Source organism: Centroberyx gerrardi, chromosome 7 (genome assembly GCF_048128805.1).
Source record: "Centroberyx gerrardi isolate f3 chromosome 7, fCenGer3.hap1.cur.20231027, whole genome shotgun sequence".
Lineage (NCBI taxonomy): Eukaryota > Metazoa > Chordata > Actinopteri > Beryciformes > Berycidae > Centroberyx > Centroberyx gerrardi.
In genome coordinates, this window is record NC_136003.1 from 11,349,379 (window position 1) to 11,376,516 (window position 27,138).

Here is a 27,138-nt window from a genome sequence, read left to right on the forward strand (position 1 = left end):
AAGTCACACATTAACACCTACTATTATATTTGTTTACTAAACAAATCAAACAAATGAGTTTGCTTCTGATTCGGATTAATATGAGGTGTATGTTATCTTGTCCAAACAAACTCTTGAAACTCCAGGTGGGAAACCGCAGCTCATGGTTCCACAGTTTATGGTTTCAGATAGAGAAAAATTGCACCTAATGGAGCTGATATCCTTAGCTAGCCAGCTGATGATTTAATGCAAATGTGTTTGTTGTCAAAACCTGGCTAAAGTGGGAGGAGAGGATTTTTTTTTTTATCTTGATTTTCAACTGCAATGTTGGTTTGTTGGTTCTCTTGGAAGATCTGTTAAAAAAAACACCTGGCCTCCATACTGGGCTACTACAGCAACATGCATGCAACCAGCACAAAAATACACCAGGTCTAGAGAAATACTTTTCACTTTATTTCAAAAACTTTGTCACCATACAACACACATACAAATAATGTATAATATCCTTTCCTATTTTGCAGGCTGCACCATTGCAGCAATAATTTGCAACAGTGATTCCTGTCTCCAACATTGATCCCCGCATCTGTTTCATTATCATGATGAATGCATGCATTGTCATGTAATAACTCGTTAACTGGCGATGTGTTACAGGCACGCAGCAGCACTGCTTGACCTTAGAAATAAACTCTAGTGAAATCTATTCTGTGAGGAGTGTAGTGTTCCAATCTTAAGAAATAAATATGTACATTCATAAAAGCCATCCATTAGATAGACTTCAGTAAACATAGATGTTATGTAGTTCAATGATTCTGATTGCACAAGGTCTGACATCAACTGTCTGTGTCCCATGATGAGGCATTTCTGCAACACAGGTGTATTCCTTCACTCCTCCAGAGTCAGCGTAGGCACTTGGAAGGTTCCAGTGAATTAAAATGGTTCTTCTAAGGCCCTCTCCATTTGCAGTTAGTCTCTCTTTGATCCTATTTTGCAGTAAAGAGTCATGGAGACAACCATGGCACATATCTGGGGGGGAAAGGATATCCACATCAGGGATGAATCAAAATAAATAAGTAAATATGTAAGAAAATATGTAAACAAACAAATAAAATGGCTAAAAGGTTTACCTCCAGAGCCGCAATTCCCAGCGCCACTGCCACAATAACAACTGCGTTGTCATCAATCAGCTTCTTGAACTTTGGGAAGCAGCCAGTGATTGTCTGAGGAACAGAAGGAGTGACAGAATGACAGCTTAGTAATACAAAATGGTTTTGTATCAGACACTTGGCTTCTGTAGCCTACTGTTTCCAAATTCAAAGCCCAGGAGTATTGTGGAAAGTAAACCCATATAAACTCACTCCCCCACTTTTTTATTTGTGAAATTAACTCACTCATTTAAACTGATATAAATCTTTTGCATATAAAATGGTTGCATACAATATAGTAAGTAGTTTCAGACAGAAGTAAATCACTATAATGGGGTCTTTTAAAAATTAAGCCAATTAATACGATTCTGAAAGTATATTTATTTTTTCTTTCTTTTTTGTTCCTATTGATGGTTGTTCACCTTATGGTGATCACCAGATGAGGTAGAATTCCCTTGACTTCTTTTTTCTTACGTAATTACATTACTGTCAAAGCCCATACTGTGTTGGATACACTGGCAGCCACCGCTGAATTACAAGGATTGCTGTCATTGCGCAGCACAGTGGTGGGTATCAGGGCCAGATACCCTGGGCACACTTGTCCTATTGGGCCCCCCTCCCCCTGGTACCCACCCACACACCATAACTCAAGATACTAGCCTGTTCAGAAACAACACAAATGTGAACCTTTTATAGGATGAAAGTACATCTGAAATTCAGTTTCAGCTATTACAAACTGCCATTGCTTCTATCTACAGCTCGCTCATTCAATTTGAGAGTGATAACATTTGTCCAACCCCAAACTTTAGTTTTAGGTGGTTTTTGTTTACATTTGGATTGCAGGTTGTGGCTTTAAGGAGGTGAGGTGACAGGTGGTGAGAATTAAGGACCAAAATGTAGAAATGTATTGAAAAGGTTTGACTATGTCTGTAGCTAGACCCCCCTGCCCCACCAGTACATAGCTAATTAGTGCTCTACATCTTAGTTGGATGATATTCACTAAATGCAATGCTCATAAACATGGCATGGTGGCAGTTCAATAATTGTGGTTGGGGCCTCTGTATCAAAAAGAAATTGTGTTTAGGGCCCCCATTGTCAATAGAGGCTGTGACTTGGGTCCCATAATTTAAACTGTGGCCTGTAGTTAGGCACCTCAGTCCCACTTGGCTGCACATTTCAATTGAAATTAGTGAAATGTTGCAAATTGATAATGTTCGCCTACTCTCTCGGGTAGAGTGGAGACTGAAACGACTGAAACGAGGAAATGTAAGGCCGTCGCCGAGGCACTCGGAGTTGACAGTATACAGTCGCCCTCGACATTCTTTCACGTTTCACTGAAAGGGGGCGGAATCCGGAATCCCTTAGTTCAGAGGTTCTCAACCTTTTTAATATCAAGGACCCCTAATTTAGTCCACATTAGGGCCACGGACCCCCATTTGATGAGATTGCTCTGTAGTTTGTCGTCTGTCCTGTCCGCTCGCTCTGTGGATTCCTCCGGGACAGAATCAAAACATGGCTGCAGCTTTAAGGCTCTCGCTCGCCACACCGCACACACCTGCTGCAGGCTGGATAGCAGTGGAGGTAGTTGGGGCAGCGCACCTGTCCTGAGCTGCAAGTGTGGGCTAGTCATGGGAGGTTCGATTTGTCTTAAAATGAATGCACCAAACAAGATTTACAACATCACTTGAAATTAACAAGGATGATCACAAATGTAGCCTATCTTCCTGTCAACAAAACAAATGCCACCCAACTTGAATAAATGTCAAACAATTCCACATATATATTTCCAAGTTGAAAGTTTATTTTCCAAAGTTCTATGTTCATACAATAAAATGCATATGAAGTGCTTAAATGCGCATATTCACGGCAAAAACAGCGCAGCCGCCGGAACGCATCGAGGTCGCGCTCTATCTGCGAGGCGCCGCCGGCAGCGCTGGAGCCGTTTCCAGCGCTCCTCGGAGCTGCAGTATGATGACAGCCACAGACAGCGAGGCAGGACGCGTCCCGTGTGCCCGTCACACTCACTCCCGTATAACCCGCCGCTCAGGTCTGTCTCTTGCGCAGAAAGGACAGGGTGCGGCTCTGGAGGTTGACCGAGGCGATGTTGTCGAGCTCCGGGTCGGTCGGCCCAGCTGACAGCGGAGCTTTGCCCCGTGATTCTAAACCAAGAGCCCGCTGCTCTCACTACTTGTCCCGTATGGCCGGTGGATATCAAGTCTAAAGTCTGTAATCTGATTTTTAAAAAAAAACAAAAAAAAGAGAGAGAGAGAGAGGAGGGGGGCTCAGACAGACTAACCAACCGCTAATGTTCGCCTACTCTCTCGGGTAGAGTGGAGACTGAAACGAGGAAATGTCAGGCCGTCGCCGAGGCACTCGGAGTGGACAGTATACAGTCGCCCTCGACGTTCTTTCACGTTTCGCTGAAAGGGGGCGGGATCCACCGGAATCCCGTAGATCGGCCCAAACCAATGACATCATGGCTGGGAGGGAGGAGACTTCGGAATTTGTCCAACCGGGATCATTTATCCAACCAAAGATCATTTGTCCAACCAAATATCATGTATCCAACCAGTGCTCGGCCCAAACCAATGACATCATGGCTGGGAGGGAGGAGACTTCGGAATTTGTCCAACCGGGATCATTTATCCAACCAAAGATCGTTTATCCAACCAAAGATCATTTGTCCAACCAAATATTTGTCCAACCAAATATCATGTATCCAACCAGTGCTCGGCCCAAACCAATGACATCATGGCTGGGAGGGAGGAGACTTCGGAATTTGTCCAACCGGGATCATTTATCCAACCAAAGATCGTTTATCCAACCAAAGATCATTTGTCCAACCAAATATTTGTCCAACCAAATATCATTTATCCAACCAGTGCTCGGCCCAAACCAATGACATCATGGCTGGGAGGGAGGAGACTTCGGAATTTGTCCAGCCGGGATCATTTATCCAACCAAAGATCGTTTATCCAACCAAAGATCATTTGTCCAACCAAATATTTGTCCAACCAAATATCATTTATCCAACCAGTGCTAAGTGAATGAGGACTGAATGTGGTGTACCACGGAGCTTCGGAATCAATTGCGCCGCCCATTTCCGACATTGCTGTAGATAAAAGGAATGGTACTGTAACAATACTCCACTTCTGTCACTGAAAGAAGACTAGCCTACATGCTACAAGTATGCTGCAGCTACAGGAAATCATTGTACACAGTGAAACACTGCGTGGGAGATCAACTGTCTGGCAAGAGGATGACTTTCTACCTGATTTCCTCGAGGACGAGGTCCCAGTGCCACAGCTGCTCAAACATCCCAGCAACCAACTTCAAGTCCAGTCAACTATGGGTGGTCGATGGGAAAACCTTCGGCGCGTGCTCCGACACACACTGCAGACTCTCCGAAACTGTGCTGCTAGGCTCAATATAAGGCTGGGCTTTGAGGAGCAGCACGGACACGTCCTTAACATTTACCTTGACAGAGAGAGGCTTGCTGTCATTTCCATAACTAGACTGCTGGGGGAGATATTCAACTTCCCTGCTGGAGCGACGGAGCCTCAGACTGCAGCAGAGCCTCGGAGGAACGCAGAATAATCAACCGTGCCTCCCACCACCACCAACAAGCTTCACAGTATAGATGAAAATTCCAATAGTGCAATTACTTCTAATAAACAAAACAAATGCCACCCAACTTGAATAAATGTCAAACAATTCCACATATATATTTCCAAGTTGAAAGTTTATTTTCCAAAGTTCTATGTTCATACAATAAAATGCATATGAAGTGCTTAAATGCGCATATTCACGGCAAAAACAGCACAGCCGCCGGAACGCATCGAGGTCGGGCTCTATCTGCGAGGCGCCGCCGGCAGCGCTGGAGCCGTTTCCAGCGCTCCTCGGAGCTGCAGTATGATGACAGCCACAGACAGCGAGGTAGGACGCGTCCCGTGTGCCCGTCACACTCACTCCCGTATAACCCGCCGCTCAGGTCTGTCTCTTGCGCAGAAAGGACAGGGTGCGGCTCTGGAGGTTGACCGAGGCGATGTTGTCGAGCTCCGGGTCGGTCGGCCCAGCTGACAGCGGAGCTTTGCCCCGTGATTCTAAACCAAGAGCCCGCTGCTCTCACTACTTGTCCCGTATGGCCGGTGGATATCAAGTCTAAAGTCTGTAATCTGATTTAAAAAAAAAAAAGAGAGAGAGAGAGAGGGAGCTCAGACAGACTAACCAACCGCTAATGTTCGCCTACTCTCTCGGGTAGAGTGGAGACTGAAACGAGGAAATGTCAGGCCGTCGCCGAGGCACTCGGAGTGGACAGTATACAGCCGCCCTCGACATTCTTTCACGTTTCACTGAAAGGGGGCGGGATCCACCGGAGTCCCGTAGATCGGCCCAAACCAATGACATCATGGCTGGGAGGGAGGAGACTTCGGAATTTGTCCAACCGGGATCATTTATCCAACCAAAGATTGTTTATCCAACCAGAGCCATATAGAGAGAGAGTTGCGTCAACGGAAGTCCAAAATGCTTGATCGTCACGTGATTCACGTAGCTTCACCAAAGATCATTTGCCCAACCCAGAGCCATATAGAGAGAGAGTTGCGTCAACGGAAGTCCAAAGTGCTTGATCGTCACGTGATTCACGTAGCTAGCCAAAGAGAGCAGCCAGGGAGGGACAATCCGGGGGAGACCTAGAATCAGAGCCTACAGGTGGATGCTGGGGTGGAGCTGGGGATGATAAAATGATATATGGTTAGCAGCAGCTAAGATAAGATAAGATTGCACTTTATTGATCCCCTAGGGGAAATTCGGGTGTCACAGCAGTGGTGTACAGTACAATGACAGGAAATAAGGTATATAATACAGTAAAATAATAAGGTAAATAAGAATAAAAATGGTGCAGAAAAGATGAAGGCAATATAGATCAATATAACACACTATAAAAACTATGAAGATAAACAATATAAAACTATTAAAAAAGTGTCTCGTGTCCAAGTGGACACAGTTACTGACTGGTTACCATCCTTGATAATAAACACTTATTTCCAAATGTTAGGGAAACCACAAATAAGTGTACGGTTTCCCCACTGACACGGAGAGGAGAAAAAAATGGTTGGCTCAAGTCAGCAGGAGCAATCTTACTATCACTAAAGATCACAACAACAAAAAAATATGCGAGGTAATAATATTCAAACACTTCATTTGCACTTTTTCACAAACAAAGACCATACCATTGGGAAGCTTAATGTTTGGTTTATTAAAAATAAGGAACAGGGAAAGGCTTGTAAAACCCAGGGAGTTGAGACTCAGGGTGCAGGGTGAGGGTGCTGTCTCATTGCAGGGAGTCTTCAGGCTCCATTGAATCCCCCTGTGGTTCTTGTGCTGAAAGAGAGAGGGAGAGAGGGAGAAAAAGACAGAGGAGAAAGGGTTAGACACACCTATATAGGCTTGGATGGGAAATTGCCTTGGGAGATGAGGTGTGGTCTTTGTTCCTCAACTTAAGTTATGGAACTTCATTAGTTGTGATCATCAACAGCTTTTGCTGCTGATGTTTAACAAAGTATGACAAGTGGCATCAGTTACTGATGTGATATTAATTTATATAAAGTTGTCTCATGTTCTTGGTTGTCTTTTATATATGTAATGAGTGTATACATGTCCAGTGCTCCTACAGCAGGTTACTAATATACACTAACAAGATAAGATTACTTATATAATACAGTAATAGAATACATGTTTAGTATGATTACTTATATAATACTGTAGTATAATACTTTTAGTATTTAGTATGATTCCCCATTTAGCCTAGTATGATTCATTTTTCAAAATTGCTGGCCTATTTTAAACTTACCTTGTGTTTTCAATCTCACTTAGGTCCTCCAACTTCCCTCTCCCTTTGCCATCAATCCAAAATCAGCTGAGCTGCAACATAATATAGACAGGTAATAGTCAACAGAATCACAAAGCCTAAAAACACTCAACCCATAAGTTACGTTTTTGTTTACTGTTTTGAAGTCTCAAATATGCACTCTAAATCCATATCAATAGCGATGTATCACAAACATAGCTCTCTTCCTTATTATTGTGTAACGTTAACTTTATTATTAGCTCTTACTCCAAAATGGATATCCTCATTTCACCACCTCCACCCACCACTCTACAAACACATGCCCCAATGTTATATTTAACTAATATTTAACTCCCCCCACCCCGCAAAAAATCACGTTTAGAAGTATTTTTCTCTAATTCCACAACGTTGGATGAAATGGCATTAAGAGAACGGAATTTATAATTAATAGGCTGTTCGTGGTTAACGTTATGTGTTGCTAACTTTATTCAGTATCCTAGCCTAATCTGTTATCTGTTAACGTTCCCTAAATCTACTAATTTAGAGGGGGATAATCCACTAACATGCTTTAATGCACATGTTAATTTGATACAGATGTGCTGATAATATACAATCTGATTCTTTAAACATCTTACCCTTTCAAAGTACATCACAAACGGTCCATTCCGCTGCAACTCTACTGCGCTGCTAGTGTTAGCCGCTAACTTCCGGGAACTATTGAGAGGCTCCGCGATCCGCCATTGCTGTAAAAAAATGGTCCATTGGAGAGAACGGAGATGACGCAACTCTCTCGCTATATGGCTCTGGCCCAACCATTTATCATTTGTCCAACCATTTATCATTTGCCCAACCATTTATCATTTGTCCAACCAAATTTATCCAACCAGTGCTAAGTGAATGAGGACGGAATGTGGTGTACCACGGAGCTTCGGAATCAATTGCGCCGCCCATTTCCGACATTGCTGTAGATAAAAGGAATGGTACTGTAACAATACTCCACTTCTGACACTGAAAGAAGACTAGCCTACATGCTACAAGTATGCTGCAGCTACAGGAAATCATTGTACACAGTGAAACACTGCGTGGGAGATCAACTGTCTGGCAGGAGGATCACTTTCTACCTGATTTCCTCGGGGACGAGGTCCCAGTGCCACAGCTGCTCAGACATCCCAGCAACCAACTTCAAGTCCAGTCAACTATGGCTGGTCGATGGGAAAACCTTCGGCGCGTGCTCCGACACACACTGCAGACTCTCCGAAACTGTGCTGCTAGGCTCAATATAAGGCTGGGCTTTGAGGAGCAGCACGGACACGTCCTTAACATTTACCTTGACAGAGAGAGGCTTGCTGTCATTTCCATAACTAGACTGCTGGGGGAGATATTCAACTTCCCTGCTGGAGCGACGGAGCCTCAGACTGCAGCAGAGCCTCGGAGGAACGCAGAATAATCAACCGTGCCTCCCACCACCACCAACAACAAGCTTCACAGTACAGATGAAAATTCCAATAGTGCAATTACTTCTAATAAAATGGGCAATGCCTACCGCTTGTACACCAAGTCTTTGACATTCTTACCACCCAACAGATGGCTGAATCTTTTTCTGTCCACACACAAACACACAGGCTACACAACTTCACCACCCCTTCATTATCCAGAGCTGAAATCATAACAGTGAAGAGAGAGAAGTAGCCTACATCTATTTCTACAGGTAGCCTATACCGTCACTTCAACTCAAGTTGCTCTGTAGTTTGTCGTCTGTCCTGTCCGCTCGCTCTGTGGATTCCTCCGGGACAGAATCAAAACATGGCTGCAGCTTTAAGGCTCTCGCTCGCCACACCGCACACACCTGCTGCAGGCTGGATAGCAGTGGAGGTAGTTGGGGCAGCGCACCTGTCCTGAGCTGCAAGTGTGGGCTAGTCGTGGGAGGTTCGATTTGTCTTAAAATGAATGCACCAAACAAGATTTACAACATCACTTGAAATTAACAAGGATGATCACAAATGTAGCCTATCTTCCTGTCAACAAAACAAATGCCACCCAACTTGAATAAATGTCAAACAATTCCACATATATATTTCCAAGTTGAAAGTTTATTTTCCAAAGTTCTATGTTCATACAATAAAATGCATATGAAGTGCTTAAATGCGCATATTCACGGCAAAAACAGCGCAGCCGCCGGAACGCATCGAGGTCGCGCTCTATCTGCGAGGCGCCGCCGGCAGCGCTGGAGCCGTTTCCAGCGCTCCTCGGAGCTGCAGTATGATGACAGCCACAGACAGCGAGGCAGGACGCGTCCCGTGTGCCCGTCACACTCACTCCCGTATAACCCGCCGCTCAGGTCTGTCTCTTGCGCAGAAAGGACAGGGTGCGGCTCTGGAGGTTGACCGAGGCGATGTTGTCGAGCTCCGGGTCGGTCGGCCCAGCTGACAGCGGAGCTTTGCCCCGTGATTCTAAACCAAGAGCCCGCTGCTCTCACTACTTGTCCCGTATGGCCGGTGGATATCAAGTCTAAAGTCTGTAATCTGATTTAAAAAAAAAAAAAAAAAAAAAGAGAGAGAGAGAGAGAGAGGAGGGGAGCTCAGACAGACTAACCAACCGCTAATGTTCGCCTACTCTCTCGGGTAGAGTGGAGACTGAAACGAGGAAATGTCAGGCCGTCGCCGAGGCACTCGGAGTGGACAGTATACAGTCGCCCTCGACGTTCTTTCACGTTTCGCTGAAAGGGGGCGGGATCCACCGGAGTCCCGTAGATCGGCCCAAACCAATGACATCACGGCTGGGAGGAGTCTTCGGAATCAATTGCCGCCCATTTCCGAAATTGCTGTAGATAAAATGAATGGCAGGACTGTAATGTGTCAACAATACTCCACTTCTGACACTGAAAGAAGACTAGCCTACATGCTATGCACAAGTACCTATGCTACAGAAAATATTTTTACACTGTGAAACACTGCGTGAGAGATGAACTGTCTGGCAAGTGGATCACTTTCTACCTGATTTCCTCGGGGACGAGGTCCCAGTGCCACAGCTGCTCAGACATCCCAACAACCAACTTCAAGTCCAGTCAACTATGGCTGGTCGATGGGAAAACCTTCGGCGCGTGCTCCGACACACACTGCAGACTCTCCGAAACTGTGCTGCTAGGCTCAATATAAGGCTGGGCTTTGAGGAGCAGCACGGACACGTCCTTAACATTTACCTTGACAGAGAGAGGCTTGCTGTCATTTCCATAACTAGACTGCTGGGGGAGATATTCAACTTCCCTGCTGGAGCGACGGAGCCTCAGACTGCAGCAGAGCCTCGGAGGAGCGCAGAATAATCGAGTCGACAATACGAACACACTCAGCATAAACCGCACAACAACGTCGACCGCACAAGTACAGTCATCCATATGCATCACATCCACAGCTGCAACACCATGTCAATCGAACAATGCCAATATCACATGTACTGTAGAAGGCACCAGTGCATGTCAGTCAGCGCAGCGATAACAATATCCAATATCACTGCCCTAAAATATGACAAAGTACAAACAACTGAAGGAATAACGTTAACAGAGCTTCAGTTCCAGTCCCTAAAGGTGCAGCTGGCTATGTTCAAGGCCAATTACACCTACGAAACCTGCTCAGAAGTGTCAGAAATCATGAGGAACATGGTACCCGAGGTCCGTGGTCTCTTCAATCAAGTTGAGGCACTTGCGCGTTTGCTGCTCGTCGTCCCTGCCTCATCTGCTGACTGTGCGCTGAGAGGCGGAGAGAAGCTTCAGCGCCTTAAGACGCCTGAAGACCTGGCTTCGCGCTTCAATGTCACAAACCCGACTCAACAGCGTGGCTGTTTGTCATGTTCACAGAGTGAGAACGGAAAACTTGGACAAGAAGAAACTGTGTCAAGGATTTGTTCAAGTTACTGATCTGCGCATGCACGTTTTTGGGTCATTTTAGAATCAGTAGGCTAGGGGGGATTTTTTTTTTTTTTAGCTTATGTTACTTTTTTTTGGACAATGCGCATTTGTTTCTTCTATATTTACATTGCATTGTATGTTTTTTACATTGTATGTAAACAAAACAAATGCCACCCAACTTGAATAAATGTCAAACAATTCCACATATATATTTCCAAGTTGAAAGTTTATTTTCCAAAGTTCTATGTTCATACAATAAAATGCATATGAAGTGCTTAAATGCGCATATTCACGGCAAAAACAGCGCAGCCGCCGGAACGCATCGAGGTCGGGCTCTATCTGCGAGGCGCCGCCGGCAGCGCTGGAGCCGTTTCCAGCGCTCCTCGGAGCTGCAGTATGATGACAGCCACAGACAGCGAGGCAGGACGCGTCCCGTGTGCCCGCCACACTCACTCCCGTATAACCCGCCGCTCAGGTCTGTCTCTTGCGCAGAAAGGACAGACTGCTGGGGGAGATATTCAACTTCCCTGCTGGAGCGACGGAGCCTCAGACTGCAGCAGAGCCTCGGAGGAACGCAGAATAATCAACCGTGCCTCCCACCACCAACAACAAGCTTCACAGTATAGATGAAAATTCCAATAGTGCAATTACTTCTAATAAAATGGGCAATGCCTACCGCTTGTACACCAAGTCTTTGACATCCTTACCACCCAACAGATGGCTGAATCTTTTTCTGTCCACACACAAACACACAGGCTACACAACTTCACCACCCCTTCATTATCCAGAGCTGAAATCATAACAGTGAAGAGAGAGAAGTAGCCTACATCTATTTCTACAGGTAGCCTATACCGTCACTTTAACTCAAGTTGCTCTGTAGTTTGTCGTCTGTCCTGTCCGCTCGCTCTGTGGATTCCTCCGGGACAGAATCAAAACATGGCTGCAGCTTTAAGGCTCTCGCTCGCCACACCGCACACACCTGCTGCAGGCTGGATAGCAGTGGAGGTAGTTGGGGCAGCGCACCTGTCCTGAGCTGCAAGTGTGGGCTAGTCGTGGGAGGTTCGATTTGTCTTAAAATGAATGCACCAAACAAGATTTACAACATCACTTGAAATTAACAAGGATGATCACAAATGTAGCCTATCTTCCTGTCAACAAAACAAATGCCACCCAACTTGAATAAATGTCAAACAATTCCACATATATATTTCCAAGTTGAAAGTTTATTTTCCAAAGTTCTATGTTCATACAATAAAATGCATATGAAGTGCTTAAATGCGCATATTCACGGCAAAAACAGCGCAGCCGCCGGAACGCATCGAGGTCGCGCTCTATCTGCGAGGCGCCGCCGGCAGCGCTGGAGCCGTTTCCAGCGCTCCTCGGAGCTGCAGTATGATGACAGCCACAGACAGCGAGGTAGGACGCGTCCCGTGTGCCCGTCACACTCACTCCCGTATAACCCGCCGCTCAGGTCTGTCTCTTGCGCAGAAAGGACAGGGTGCGGCTCTGGAGGTTGACCGAGGCGATGTTGTCGAGCTCCGGGTCGGTCGGCCCAGCTGACAGCGGAGCTTTGCCCCGTGATTCTAAACCAAGAGCCCGCTGCTCTCACTACTTGTCCCGTATGGCCGGTGGATATCAAGTCTAAAGTCTGTAATCTGATTTAAAAAAAAAAAAAAAAAAAAAGAGAGAGAGAGAGAGAGAGGAGGGGAGCTCAGACAGACTAACCAACCGCTAATGTTCGCCTACTCTCTCGGGTAGAGTGGAGACTGAAACGAGGAAATGTCAGGCCGTCGCCGAGGCACTCGGAGTGGACAGTATACAGTCGCCCTCGACGTTCTTTCACGTTTCGCTGAAAGGGGGCGGGATCCACCGAGTCCCGTAGTTGGTTCGGCCCAAACCAATGACATCATGACTGGGAGGGAGGAGACTTCGGAATTTGTCCAACCGGGATCATTTATCCAACCAAAGATCATTTGTCCAACCAAAGATCATTTATCCAACCAGTGCTAAGTGAATGAGGAACCGTCAAGACACTGATTGTGGTGTACCCAAGGAGGTTCTATATTAACATAACATTAACCTATCGTATTGTTGAGTTATCAAGGACTCTTTCGTGTTTTTGTGTTGAGACATGTTAAAGTTATCATAGGTTATGTAAACCGTCTCTGGTTATGTTACGGCTTCAGCTCGCGTCTTGCTTCACCATAGTAGCGGGTTAATATAGAACCTCCTTGGTTGAGTAGCGGTCGCTGACTTCGTTGTTTATATGTGATTTCTATTGTCAATAAAGATGTCCCAAAAAAAATAGTAGCGGTCGCTGAGGCTCATGGGTAGGCTAATGTAGCCTTTCGCTATCCTCCAAAACAGATTATTTCTCAGAATCGAAGGTGAAATAATTAAAACGGATGGCCATAATATTAACCCATCGTATTGTTGAGTTATCAAGGACACTTTCGTGTTTTTGTGTTGAGAAATGTTAAAAGATATCATTAAAATCGAAGGTTATGTTACGGCTTCTGTGCTCCCGAGTCCCGACTGACAGAAAAAAAAACGTGCTGCAGGCACGAAAGATACTTCCAATTGAAATACATTAGTTTGAATGTCGTTCTGAGTTTAACGAAAAATCGTGTCCATATATACGAATCAATAGATTCAATTTCGTGACTATTTCACGAGCTGCCGTGAGACCGGGTTGAGAGTTACATTAAATAACCAAGAACTTCATTTCCCATAATGCCAATCTGCTGCCCTGGACTTCGAACACATCATTATGCCACACACCTGCATTTACTTAATAGACTCTCTCACTTCATTCATTCAATTTAACCCATTTATCCCATTTAACCAAACACAGCATTCCTGCTAGAGAGTGTGTGCAAGTTATTTGAGTTCTGTCAGGAATCACTCATGTTATTATGCATTTATGCAAATAGAGATGGCAATTGGCGGTATGGTTCTACTATTGAGGATGCTCCCTGCTGCAGCATAACACATAGATTACATAGCACCCCAGCAAACATTTCCTCGACCTGCGTCGAGGCCAACAAGTCCAATAGACGTCGAGTCACAACGTGACTTTATTTCGATCATTTGCCGACATGAAAACATAATCTTAGGGGAATGGTGATTTCGAGGAAAACTTGTTTGACAATGGTGTAACTGAATAAACACTGTTTAAAATAACAACGATATAACTTTGTAACGTGAGTGTGAACGGTAGTGTTTACACATGAATTGTGTTATTGAAAAGTGTTATTATTCTAAACGCAATATGCTATCATGTATATGGCCAATAGGGGCTGAAATAGGTGTATGTTTTATTCCAGCATTTCCTCGAGTTCCATTTAGGAACTATTTTTCCTTGCGCACCAACACTAATAAGTAATCCCTTTGGCCTCCAACGCATGCGCAACAGGTGATATCAGTTCCACATTGAGTTCGACAGGGCATGCAAGTTGCAGGTGAGTTTCGAAAAGACACTCCAATTTAAAATGCAAATGTATTTGTAAAGACATTATGCTTTTATCATTTGCATGCTAAACTGTTGAGTTTGTGGCTACATGACGTATTATCATAGATAGCTGGTTTTCGTATTTGTACATACGAACTGGGGTCGGGGAAGCTAGCACGCTAGCTGTGTGCTCTTGAAAATGAAACACGTGCATAGTCGGGTGGCAAAGCAGTTTTCCCGTGCATTAGTCCTGCGAACTTTTGTTTATTTTTAGGACCCATTCTTCTCTATTTTTCTAGTCTTTATTCATAGCGAGGGGGTGGTAGCTTCTGATGTTGCTAGCTAGCCTTACTGTGCACTCACTTTGCGCTGACTGTGCAAAGCGTCATGAGCTACAAAAGCGGCCGGCAGTCATTCATTTTCAATGGGAGCTGCCGACGAGAGGCGTCTGACGCCGTGGCAGCAGCGAGCGGCGCGATGCCAGCGACGAGTTGAAGTTGAGCTGAGCTGAACTTTATGCAAATTAGCAGCGACGCGCTGAAGCAGCAACCAATTGCAGATCGGGATTTGATTTTCTTCCCGCTGTAAACGTCTCCCTATGTACTGAAGTTCCTAGCAAATATTTGTTCCATACTGACAATGGAGGAGAAACTGATTGTTGCGGTCTCCGGTTTCCCGGAGCTGTATGACCCGTCCTTGTTCGTTTATAGACATAAACAAAAAAAAAATATGCATGGAAGAAGGTGTCAGAGATAGTAGGGATTTCAGGTAAGCGTGATTAGGCCTACTGTACAGTGTAGAAGTAGTAAAATTAAACTTACTGTGCTACTAGCTTAAATACAAATGCCAGAAGCATTATTTTATCAAATACAGACTAGGTATATTTTGCAGGAAAACGTGGAAGTTTGTTTATTTGATCATGCTTGTCACAGTTCACGGCAGACCTGCCGAATAGCTCTACTACAAACTTGATATATTGGCCACAACCGAAGTTGATGTCTGCAGCGCTGCTTGAACGCCCCGCCCCCTAGCGACGACTGCTGAGGGCTGGCAGCGAGCAGCCAGCGCCCAGAGCGCCCAGCGGCGCTCATGATAGAGTTGGTGTAGCCGATAGACAGCGCTTTAGCCTGGGGCGCTAGATGGCGTTAATTTCCAACAGGACCTGGCCGCAGACAGGCGCCTCCGCCGTTGACAGTCAAAAAATGCTCCAACAAGAGGCTCTGGAAAGATGAATATTATTTTTTGTTGTGCCTTTTTCAGCTGCTGTGAAGAGATGGAAGGTGAAGGCCGCAGAAAACGAAAAAGCAGCCATAGGACTTACCCTGAAACATGCACCAGCAAGGACTGGGGGGAACGGGGTTTGAGTATCAATAAACTTTATGCAACATTATTTTCAAAATGTTTTTGTGTTTTCTTTATATCCTGAATGCTGTCTTTTGGCGAAGAGTATTATGTAATGTATTTATGCTTTCTCTATGCCCTAAATAGGTTAAAGATTTTAAAAAAACTAAGCTATCATAGAAAGATGTGAAATTTAGCGTAATTCTATTTTCTTTCATAAGTATGTGGGTATTTAGTGGCTTAAAAGTAAATTTTATATAGGTTGAAATAATGTCGTCTATGAGCCGTTGAAACGACGTGGGTCGAAAGTCCGACGTCAGAAAAACTTTAATATCAGCCCCTCCACTAGACGTCGAGTCGACCTCCCGGACCAACGTTGATTAGACGTCTGATCGACGTCGAAATGTTTGCTGGCACATGATAAATGAGATGCAGGGGGTATTGCAATAATCCCCCAACCCCAACATAGAGTCGGACCGCCAAGTCACTGTGTTCGGCCTGCCTGATTCCTACCAAGAACCAGGAATAACCATGCCACCTAAGTGAACTATAGTTTGCGCAACCATTTTGCATAGGACACAGCAACACACCACTCGATGCCCTTCTCATCTGTAGTAGCCTACTGCAGGGCATGAGTTGTGTTTCCTCTAAGAATAGGCATGCCGCTCCCTCTAGTGTTCGTCAACAGTCCCTACAGATGTAGGCTACACAAAGGCAAGATACTGCTTATCCTGGTGCATGCAAAATATTCTACCTGTAGTGACAAAATGACAATGTGTACAGTGGAGCACCCACTGCTTCCTGGATTACCAGGATATCCAGACAGATATTTTGAGCCATCAGTGGCTTCTGAGACTACTGCACATCTCCAGGAACATCTGCAGATCACCAATGATGAAAGATGAAAGCAAGATCTAAATGGATATTCTACATTTATGTGAGAACGAGAACCAGCCACCTACTACGCAGAGCAACCATTTATTATGAGGAAATAATTAAAGCGCCATCTAAGAGTTCAAAGCTTTGGGTAGCAATAATATCACTTCAGACAGGAACACTCTAGTCACAAGATAAAGATAAAACCATATAGCAACAAATGGTCAAATATAGCGAGAGATTCTGTGTAAAACCCCCCAAAACAAAATTGTTTCTCCCTACAAAGAGCTGCATTTAATTTATTGTCTAACCCTTTGATTCTCAACCTTTTTCACATCAAGGACCCCAAATTTAGTACACGTTAGGGCCACGGACCCCCATTTGATGAGATTTTGTATTTATTTTGTATATTTTTATTGTTAGATATAATTTTGTCCAGAATTCCATGACTGTCTGTATTGTAGGTAGAGAGATAACAGTGAAACTATGATCAAAATAGTCTTTCCTCTACATTCTCTAATCATGCTAACTTCTTGTAAATGAAATAATGGTGAAGTTTAACACTTTATCAATTTGCTGGGGACCCCCTGGAACCCTCTGACGGACCCCTGGTGGTCCCCGGACCCCACGTTGAGAACCACTGGTCTAACCCATGTAAAGCAACAAGCATGCTGCAGTTGCAAGCTTGCAAGCCCAGTTGAGGTGACAGCCAGCAGCATGTCAGCATCTTCACATGCCAAAATACAAAGAAATACTGAATTGAAATTGAAACTCAACAACCACCCAAAATGATGCATGCTTGCAACATAAGAGCAAATCTTGAGGACTGCATCTCCCGGCATTCTTAGCGGTGACGTGAGGTCAGACCAGACTGGTTTCCAGGGCTTGAAGCGGACATTCATGACAGGGTGAGGGGGTGAGGGTCGGACATGTGAACGGCCGTCAGCAGGAACATGAAGATCGCTTCACCGAGCGGCAGAGTGGGTGCAGCGGTTGGTGTAGCCTCCTTACAAATAACAGCAGCAAAGCACGCAGCAGCGTACAGTGTGGATGTGAGTGTGAAGACATTTAAATAGACCGCCAAATCAGTGCAGTGAGATGCGATAGGTGCGGCAGCAGTCAGCTGACAGCATAGCATGACGTGTCCTGCCAGAACTAGGTCATTTCCTTGTCTTTTGTAGTTGGTTGTATCTTTGTACAGTATGTCGTGTTACTCTTGTTAAATCATTTATATATTTACATCTTTCTGGTTTAATTTAGACAAGTCCCTATTTAGTCACTGCAATGTATTACATCCCATAGTTCATTCATTTCCTTTTCTGTGGCAATTAGTGTAGTTTACTATTATAGGCTACCTTTATTTCTTTGTGTTGATAATCATGCTTTACATGCTTTACATTCATATGTAGCCTAAGTTAATTTGCTAGCAAACTTTCCCCTTGAAATATGCATCATACATAATTATCATGGTAAATGATATTTAGGCTATACAATATTTTGCGTAAATTAATTCAGAATATTTGTGTATCTGGGAAATTGTTAATGAGTTCAAGGCTTTAATTTATTTGTTTATTGTTTTCCACTTTTCCCAAAAGCCACTCATACCACACATATTGTCTTGTCATAAACTCAAATGCATCTGTTAAGTTAAAAATTCAGAAAAGCAAAAAAAAAAACAACACTATTTGGGTTGGCAGTGATGTTAAATTAACATGGAGCGGAGCTACAACAGAGAGAACAAGAGAGAGTTGATGAGAATTTGTTTTATGTTGATTCATAAAGACTTTTTACAGTTTATAATTTACTGTTTTGTGTCCCCCAGTGTTGATGCATTTCATACTGGCATCAACACAGTCATAGCAACAATCATAGAGACCAAGCAAGAGGCTAAAAAGTCTATTAAATCACCAAGACATAACATTCATATACACATACACATACATTCAGAGCCACTCGTGATAAACAGGGAGGAATGCATGGATATATGTAATTTAATGCAATGTGTGTGTGAGTGTTTGTGCACACACTCCATACACCACTCTATAAGGCACATAATAAAATAAAGAGTTCAGATGAGGCTGTGTGGCTTAGTGCTTCAGTTCCCTGTGGGGCTGTAGGAGCTTACCTCAGTGACACTGATCCCAGGTCTGTGATCGCTCTGACAACCTTACCAAAGCAACTCTAGGGAAAAACACATGACATTGTGTTTATTGACAGCAGTGAAGCATCAATTAAAACAGCTAGAATCTAAATGAGAATCAATGTCTCAGTGGGACACGTCTTTGTAGGCTACCATAATATTTGACCAAGAGTTAGGTTTGCCAATTGGTTGATTCTTGATCAATACTTATATAATATATTTTTCTTCAGAGAGGTAATTTAAATACAGACACTGTTCTAACAGAAATGCAGTGCATCAAATGAAGGTTTCATTCAGTACCTCCCTGAGTCCAGCAGAGAGTGCAGTTCCATCACAAGCTGCCAGTCTTGTTCACACAGCAGGTCTTTGGGTAGTTCAACCTGGAGAGCTTTCAAATCCACATGCTTTTCACTATGACAGTGTTGATTCTTTTAAATCACTTGTCAAGACTTACCTCTTCAGAGAGGCATATCATTTATGATTGCATTGTTAGTTTTAAGTATACTTAAACTATTTTTATTGCTGTTTTTTAATGCTGCTTTAATGCTGTTTTGTTTTTAAGATATAAAGTGCTTTGAGTTATTGAGAAAGGGCTATATAAATAAAATGTATTATCATTATTATTATTATTATTATGACAAGAGGGAAAAGCCAATCACTACAAAGAGATTTGATCTGTGAATACAATACAGTTTCCACAGCACTTAAATTATATTTGATACTTAAAGTGAAGTAGCAAAGTTAACACTGGTCACCCTGGATATTCTCATATAACCAAATGAAACACCTTGAACATGCAGTGTTGCTTGATGATGCATGATGGAGTGTCTGCTGCTGCTGGGTCCATTTAAGCAGCAGCGTTAAGCTCAGCAGTATTGTAAGGCACTTATTCACAGTATGAAGATTAGTAAATTCATAATTTTGAAACAATTAAATCATTCATATCTTACCAGGTGCCTGCACTCAAGGGGAAGACAGTATCAATAACGTCAGTAATAAAGAGTAACACTGATTCATACTAGAAAAAAACACTGAAAGGAAGGAGTCAAGGTAATGCTGCTGGCTCCAAGTCACACGTTAACACCTACTATTATATTTCAGACTAATCACACTAAACAAACAAATGAGCTTGCTTCTGATTCAGATTAATATGAGATGTATGTTATCTTGTCCAAACAAACTCACAGCTCATGGTTTCACAGTTTATGGTTTCAGATAGAGGAAAATGGCACCTAATGGAGCTGATATCCTTAGCTATCCAGCATATGATTTATTATTTGATTGAGTGACTGTGATTACAAAGTTCAAAATGCACTATAGTGTCACTGGTCAAATATGTTTGTTGTGAAAACCTGGCTAAAGTGGGAGGAGAGGGTTGATTTTTTTTTATCTTGATTTTCAACTGCAATGTTGGTTTGTTGGTTCCCTTGGAATATCTGTAAAAAAAAAAAAAAAAAAAAGCCCTCCATACTGGGCTACTACAGCAACACACATGCAACCAGCACAAAAATACACCAGGTCTAGAGAAATACTTTTCACTTTATTTCAAAAACTTTGTCACCATACAACACACATACAAATAACGTATAATTTTCTCTGCTATTTTTGCAGGCTGCGCCATTGCAGCAATAATTTGCAACAGTGATTCCTGTCTCCAACATTGATCCCCGCATCTGTTTCATTATCATGATGAATGCAATTGTCATGTAATAACTCGTTAACTGGCGATGTGTTACAGGCACGCAGCAGCACTGCTTGACCTTAGAAATAAACTCTAGTGAAATCTATTCTGTGAGGAGTGTAGTGTTCCAATCTTAAGAAATAAATATGTACATTCATAAAAGCCATCCATTAGATAGACTTCAGTAAAAATAGATGTTATGCAGTTCAATGATTCTGATTGCGCAAGGTCTGACATCAACTGTCTGTGTCCCATGATGAGGCATTTCTGCAACACAGGTGTATTCCTTCACTCCTCCAGAGTCAGCGTAGGCACTTGGAAGGTTCCAGTGAATTAAAATGGTTCTTCTAAGGCCCTCTCCATTTGCAGTTAGTCTCTCTTTGATCCTATTTTGCAGTAAAGAGTCATGGAGACAACCATGGCACATATCTGGGGGGGAAAGGATATCCACATCAGGGATGAATCAAAATAAATAAGTAAGTAAATAAGAAAGTGAAAATGTAAACAAACAAATAAAATGGCTAAAAGGTTTACCTCCAGAGCTGCAATTCCCAACGCCACTGCCACAATAACAACTGCGTTGTCATCAATCAGCTTCTTGAACTTTGGGAAGCAGCCAGTGATTGTCTGAGGAACAGAAGGAGTGACAGAATGACAGCTTAGTAATACAAAATGGTTTTGTATCAGACACTTGGCTTCTGTAGCCTACTGTTTCCAAATTCAAAGCCCAGGAGTATTGTGGAAAGTAAACCCATATAAACTCACTCCCCCACTTTTTTATTTGTGAAATTAACTCACTCATTTAAACTGATATAAATCTTTTGCATATAAAAATGTTACATACGATATAGTAAGTAGTTTCAGACAGAAGTAAATAACCAAAATGGGGTGTCTTTAACATTACATTACTGTCAAAGCCCATACCGTGTTGGATACACTGGCAGCCACTGTCGCATTACAAGGGTTGTCATTGCTTGGGCAGCACAGTGATGGGTATTGATTCATGTTGTTGCTGTAAAATGGAGAGTCTGTGAAGTCGGTGTAGCCGTAGAATCCACAGCATTTCAGCTAACAGGGACACAGGGAGAGGATATATTACACAAAGCACTGGCGACATGGAGTGAAAAAGATTGTCAGTTTATCGCACATTTCATAATTTGTCCAACAGAACAATGTACCGTATCCATAGTAACATTCCAGAGCCCTGTGACATCAGGATTTTCCCCATAGTCCCTCTTGATGCTTTCAACTGCCTTGGTGCCCAGCTTGTTGATCAAATCCTCTGCCTAGAATGCAAGCACAGATTACTTTTTGCATTCCAATTAACAAAGCAAGTGTCAACTAAGAGCAGGCTGCCAATATTCTGTGTGTGGAAAAGTTCCCTAATGACTTACCAAGGGTTTGAATACCAAGATCACCACAGCTCCAGCAACCTCCGCTATGAAGACAATCAAGACTACGATGAAGAACTAGAGGAAAGATAGGAATGTTTTATTAGGCGCTGCATGAGATAAGGACATTTTAGGTGAAAATGTATGTTTGATGAAGATCTGAACGCTCAAACCAAGGGTTTTAATAAAAAGATATTATATTCTTGCAATAATTGGCTTAACAGTCCTTATACTAGAAAACCAAAAAGAAAGAGAAAGAAATAGGCTGTACAAAATTGAGGTGGAATCAGTCCTGCCACACAGTCTCTAGTGTCTATGAGCACCATTTTGCAGCCGCCCTTTGACCCCCAATACAAAGCAGCGGACAACCTACCAGCAGCAGCATGCACCTGCTCTCCCTCACCGCTCCACAGCAGCCTAGAAAGCCAATGACGAGCAGGACGGCTCCTACTGCAATCAGCAGGTAGCCCACGTTGAGGAGCTGGCTGAGCTCTGCCGGGGCGTTGTCGATCTTCTGGAGGAAGCCGAGGACGGAACCGCTGTCCACCTTCACCCAGACCCCGACGCCCAGGATGGCAGCACCCGCCAGCTGGAGGAGGGAGGCAGGGACAAGAGGGGATGGATGGAAGGGTGGAGGAGTGGGGAAGGAGAAGAAAGGGGAAATGTTACGGATGATTCTCTTTCACAGAGGTATTTCTGTTGAGGGCGGAGTGAATGACTAAATACACTCTTCCTAGATGTCAGTCTGCACGTAGCAGTTGACCAGTTGTGCCAAATAAACAAAGCAGATATACTTTGTATATCTTGATATTCATTACATGACTGCCTTGTGTGCTTCCTTCTTCACACGCAGGACATAGTTCTTATCCAGCAAACCAATATTTTGTCATGCATTTTGGATATTAAACAATACAAATTCCCCCATTAGTTCATTTCTGTGTCATAAACTAATAAAGTTGCAATTTGTCTTTGTACTTCACTTGCATATTCTCATAACTTTTTTCACATTGCAACTTACTAACGATGCACACAGCAATAAAATGTATATGATAATACAGTTTTGTTCCATGGGGAACAAAACTGTATTATCATATTTTGAATGATTTCTCGTTAGATATAAAACACGCTCAACTTACAAAGATGATGCCATTAAAAGCAAACATCATGACTTTGAGGAATCCAAAGCAGCCCATTGTTGCTGCGGATTGTTCTACCTATAAAAAAAGAAGGAAGAAAAGAAGAGGAAAATTGAGACCATGTTCACCATGTTTTATCTCATGAAGATTTTTATATGACATTGAAGTTTTCACTATCTTTTTCTTTGGACACGTGAAGTTTATTCCTCCATAAAAATGTTATTCATATTTAACAGCACTTTTTACAAGTTCAAGTTCAAGTTCAAGTTCAATTATTTACATAGCCCTTTATCACATGCACGTCTCAAAGCACTTCACAGAGAAAGAGCCTAACTACGTAGATCCAACATAGAAAAGAATGATGCAACACAAACAAGTGACACACACAAGTGACAGGTACTGTTTTGTGCATACGTTATCAATGACCTTGTTGATTGAGTTTCACTACGTCATTATGCTCTGCCAATTAGGTGACAAGTTAACAGAGTGCGTTTGTATAGGTAAGATGCCGTTTCCTCTCTTTGAATTGTTACCAGGAGACCGGCACTCTGTCAGAGCGTGAGAGGTGGGAGAGAGCAGGGTGCGGGTAAACACCTGCCACTTTCCCAACTCCTCTCACCTTTTACCCTTTGTAAGTAGAAAAACTTATCTTTCTCAAACACTCGGAGTGCCCTTGCTTTGCTGAGGACATTTACTATACGCATACCAGCGTACATGGAACTTGGGTGAGGGCTTTGTTTAGTTTACAATTACAAGTACAGAGGCAGTGACTAAAGGAGTACGCCTCACTGTATTTTCATTAAAATGTGTCACTACACAAATAAAATGATGGGCCAGTGGTATGCAAATAATTAAAAAGTTGTTCCCCAGCAACATGTAGATTTCCCACAGCCCAGAGACATGAAGGACAGGTGAATTGAAGAGTCTAAATTGCCCATAGTATGGTATATGATGTATATTATGTAGTATATGATGGACAGTATGTATATGATGCAGTAAACGATGTATATGAAGTATGTATATGACCTAGTATATGACGTATATGATGTATACAGTATATGTAGTATGTATATGTATGATGTAGTATGGTATATGACATGTATATGATGGTATGTAAAGCACTTTGAGACTTGACTGTGATAAACTAGACTAGACTAGATTTCTCTTTCTACAACTTTCTCATTCCTCGAGAGAAACTTTCTCTAATTACATTCAAATTTAGAATTTGAATGTAATATGGGGAAATGAGGAACTGGATTGAAAGCATGGTCATAGCCTATGGACACACCTGCAATACACTAAACAAGGTACAAGAACAAGGGATCTGGCGTCTTCATTTGCATAGACAACTCTCTGGCCAGCCAGCCAATCCATCGCATGCCAAGGAAGTGGTTAGAAACTTTATGGTCCTAACACTCAGCACCAATCAGGGGCACATTACAATGTAGCAGCCCATTAACTACCTCCATACCTGCACACACACACATACATACATGTGTTATAGCTCAAACGCTCACACATAACACATACTCCAAGCACACACACACACACAAATACATAACAGACACCTACACACCACATACACACACATGCACACGGTGGCCTATCTCCTCATCCCACTTCATTTTACGACCCGTTTGTTCTCCCTCTGCTCCTGAGTCACTTCAAGCACTTCTGTCCCCAATGTGTGTGTGTGTGTGTGTCTCTGTATGGACCTCCCAGATGGGGAACAGTGGCCTTTGTGTAGCGTGACAAAACAGACAAATTGTTATCCCAAACAACAATGACCGAGCAAAACACCCTATTGTGTATTGCAACAGGCTGCTTTTTGAGAATATCTAATTGGGATGTCCTTCACAGCCTCCATTCACTGCTATTTCATTCATACCGCATTGTGAGAGGCCCTTTATGTTATGTTCATTCCCTAACACCTTCCCCAACCATACTTCATCGAGCATATCAGATATGCAAATATGTATCGAAAAACAGGAAGTGACTGTGACCACAATGTCAGAGTAAAGCTGGCCCTCATCAAGTTAATCATACATTTGGGGCCAGAGAGCAGCGGCCAGGACGTCCTTAGAAACATAATGAGCGATCGCCTTGACTCCCCCAGCTCCCACCTCTTCTCTAACCCCTGAGCTGTTCCCACTTCCTCCTGGTCAGCCGTCTCCAGCGACTCCACTCTAACACTGTGTAGTCAGCCCGGTGATGTATTAACAGGCTGGAGTCACATGCAAATCACAAACAAAATGTCCCAGCAACAAGCGAGAAGGCACCCACGGCGCACTAATGACTCTAAAATGACTTATTTCCTTCCCTTTGATTCACCATTTAAAATACACTATGAAAGAATGCTTCTGGGGCTTTACAATAGATTTACATAGTGTGTATAATGCAAATAATGTCATAAACAACATCCATCATTGTATCCATCATTAAAATGCTTGATGAGTCACACAGCATGTCCCTCTGTAACACAGGTATCAAAGCTTAACATCGGTGTACTTCAGTAAAGGTTTATGTAATATTACTTGGTTGAAACGTCTTATAAAACATGTAAACAAAAATGACAATCTCTCTCCCCTAGCTTGGAGATGACATATATAACATAAAGACAAACAGATTGAGCTATATTTGTTGGTCTTATGATAGAGTAATTCTTATTTTGGGACGTCAATACCCAAGAAAGAAAAGAAAACCAAGCAGTAGTTCCTCTTCACACTGATCAGCAAAGCCTCTGAACTGTCTCTGACTGACCAACATCCATCAAAAAACAGGAGACAAATCTCAAAGGATGCCATTGAGAGGAATAATTGCAGGCTGGAGCCTTGGTCTCAGGAGACACACAAAGGATCATTGTTGGATCCCTCCCTACGTTGTCACGGCACCTGAGTTCACCAGGAAAAATAAGCGTACCTAGAGCCCCCAAAACACACAACATGAACAAGCTACCATATGGTATTGCTCTAACTGACAAGCGGTTGAAGTCAAGTCATTCTTAATGCTCCGGTCCTACCTTTCAGAGGAGCTATTCCAGGAAGTTGCTGCGAGGCCGGGGGAGTCTCTACCTTCACTCCGATGATGGAGGCTGTTGCTGTGGGAGCAGAGTAAAATGTGAGATAACAGGAGCTCAGGAGTGTGCGCTTGTTTCTCCCTTTGTCCTCTGAAAATGACCTACAGTATTCTCTCTCTCCCTCCCTCTCTTCCTCCCTCTGTCGCTTACTCTGTCAGATGTGGAGGATCTTCTGAGTGAGTAGTTTACTCATTCAGCTCTCTGCTCTTATTTAGAGCTGCCACTTGGTTATAAGTCAGGGAGAGGGAGGGGGAGCGGGTGGGCGTGACCTAAGCATCACCATGGAGTAAAGGCTTGCCCCCCACCCCACCCCCCTCCTCCACCTGAGGGAGAGAGGGAGCACCTGTCTGTAGCCACGGCAATCTTTAACATGCACACACATACACACATGCTTTGTTTGGAGGTGTGAATTTGTAGCTGGTGTGTGAATAAGAGTCAAATACAGCAACATTCCATGACAATACCACTACATTTAACTCCCTCCCACAGTAGGGAGAGTCTCAGAAACTGGGCTGTCAGCAGCTTGAATGTCACTCGGCATCATCGCTTGGTCAGACTTTGACCTCATCTTTCTTACATTGTACAGCGTGACATTCACTGTGTGTGAATTTCACAATCTTGAGTCTTTAAAAAGAGATGAAAGACCGCAGAGTGACAGGTGGAAATAGATTCAACTGCAAAGAAGGGAGGCGCTTGGATGATTTACATAGTAGAAGATAAATGATGATCAGTCACAACATGCTTACAGGTGAAATAGCATTTTAGGACAGCTGGTAAAGCATGGGTATGTGCTGATATGAATTATATAATATGAAAATAATACTCAAATTCTCACAGTACATTATTAAATGCTAGGAAGTTGGTTATCAATGTCTATTGTACATATATGGCATACTTCCTCATTTTAAAAGCTTTATTTCATATAAACTCACATTCATGACTCTTATACTGTCAGCACTCTTATATCTGACCTGGAGTCTGATAAGCGTCCCTCAAGCCAAATCTTGCTGTAATACCATTCACACAAGGATCTGAAAAGCCAGTAACTGTCCAACATTCAGCTGACTGAAAGAGTCCAGCATCTGCGTAGTCATTTTGTGACTAAGTGACATAACACTCATGCTTTTCATGCCCTTCCTTACTATTTATGCACACCCACACTTCGACACAACCGCA

The 27,138-nt window shown here is 43.2% G+C and overlaps 1 protein-coding gene and 1 long non-coding RNA gene across 4 annotated transcripts; both read right to left on the reverse strand.

Moving 5' to 3' along the window:
- Positions 1-411: 411 nt before the first annotated feature.
- Positions 412-26,151, reverse strand: tspan34b (tetraspanin 34b). 2 transcript variants are annotated; one of them, XM_078284675.1, is made up of 9 exons: positions 26,113-26,151; positions 25,906-25,983; positions 22,887-22,964; positions 22,124-22,339; positions 21,754-21,828; positions 21,538-21,645; positions 21,284-21,427; positions 1,104-1,196; positions 412-1,002 (listed from the first exon to the last, which is right to left on the reverse strand). In XM_078284675.1, exons 3-9 carry the CDS (start codon positions 22,941-22,943, stop codon positions 943-945), a joined length of 753 nt encoding a protein of 250 aa, XP_078140801.1. In that variant the 5' UTR covers positions 22,944-22,964; positions 25,906-25,983; positions 26,113-26,151; the 3' UTR covers positions 412-942. The 2 variants fall into 2 exon arrangements, with proteins under 2 accessions (XP_078140801.1, XP_071754654.1); XM_071898553.2 differs by lacking the exons at positions 412-1,002; positions 1,104-1,196 and adding exons at positions 20,200-20,788; positions 20,894-20,986.
- On the reverse strand, positions 6,355-8,440 carry LOC144539448 (uncharacterized). Of its 2 annotated transcripts, XR_013504960.1 has the most exons (4): positions 8,091-8,440; positions 7,605-7,712; positions 6,973-7,043; positions 6,355-6,503 (listed from the first exon to the last, which is right to left on the reverse strand). It is a non-coding gene; the product is annotated as an uncharacterized LOC144539448 (long non-coding RNA). The 2 variants fall into 2 exon arrangements; XR_013504959.1 differs by lacking the exon at positions 8,091-8,440 and having other exon boundaries at positions 7,605-7,961.
- Positions 26,152-27,138: the final 987 nt, after the last annotated feature.

Excerpts from the sequence above, each read along its gene's own strand:
- tspan34b (XM_078284675.1), bottom strand. The coding sequence starts at position 22,943 with ATGGGCTGCTTTGGATTCCTCAAAGTCATGATGTTTGCTTTTAATGGC. Across the intron at positions 21,829-22,123 it reads GCAGGTGCATGCTGCTGCTG|TTCTTCATCGTAGTCTTGAT; the intron begins GTAGGTTGTCCG and ends TCTTTCCTCTAG. Across the intron at positions 1,003-1,103 it reads TGGGAATTGCGGCTCTGGAG|ATATGTGCCATGGTTGTCTC; the intron begins GTAAACCTTTTA and ends TTTCCCCCCCAG.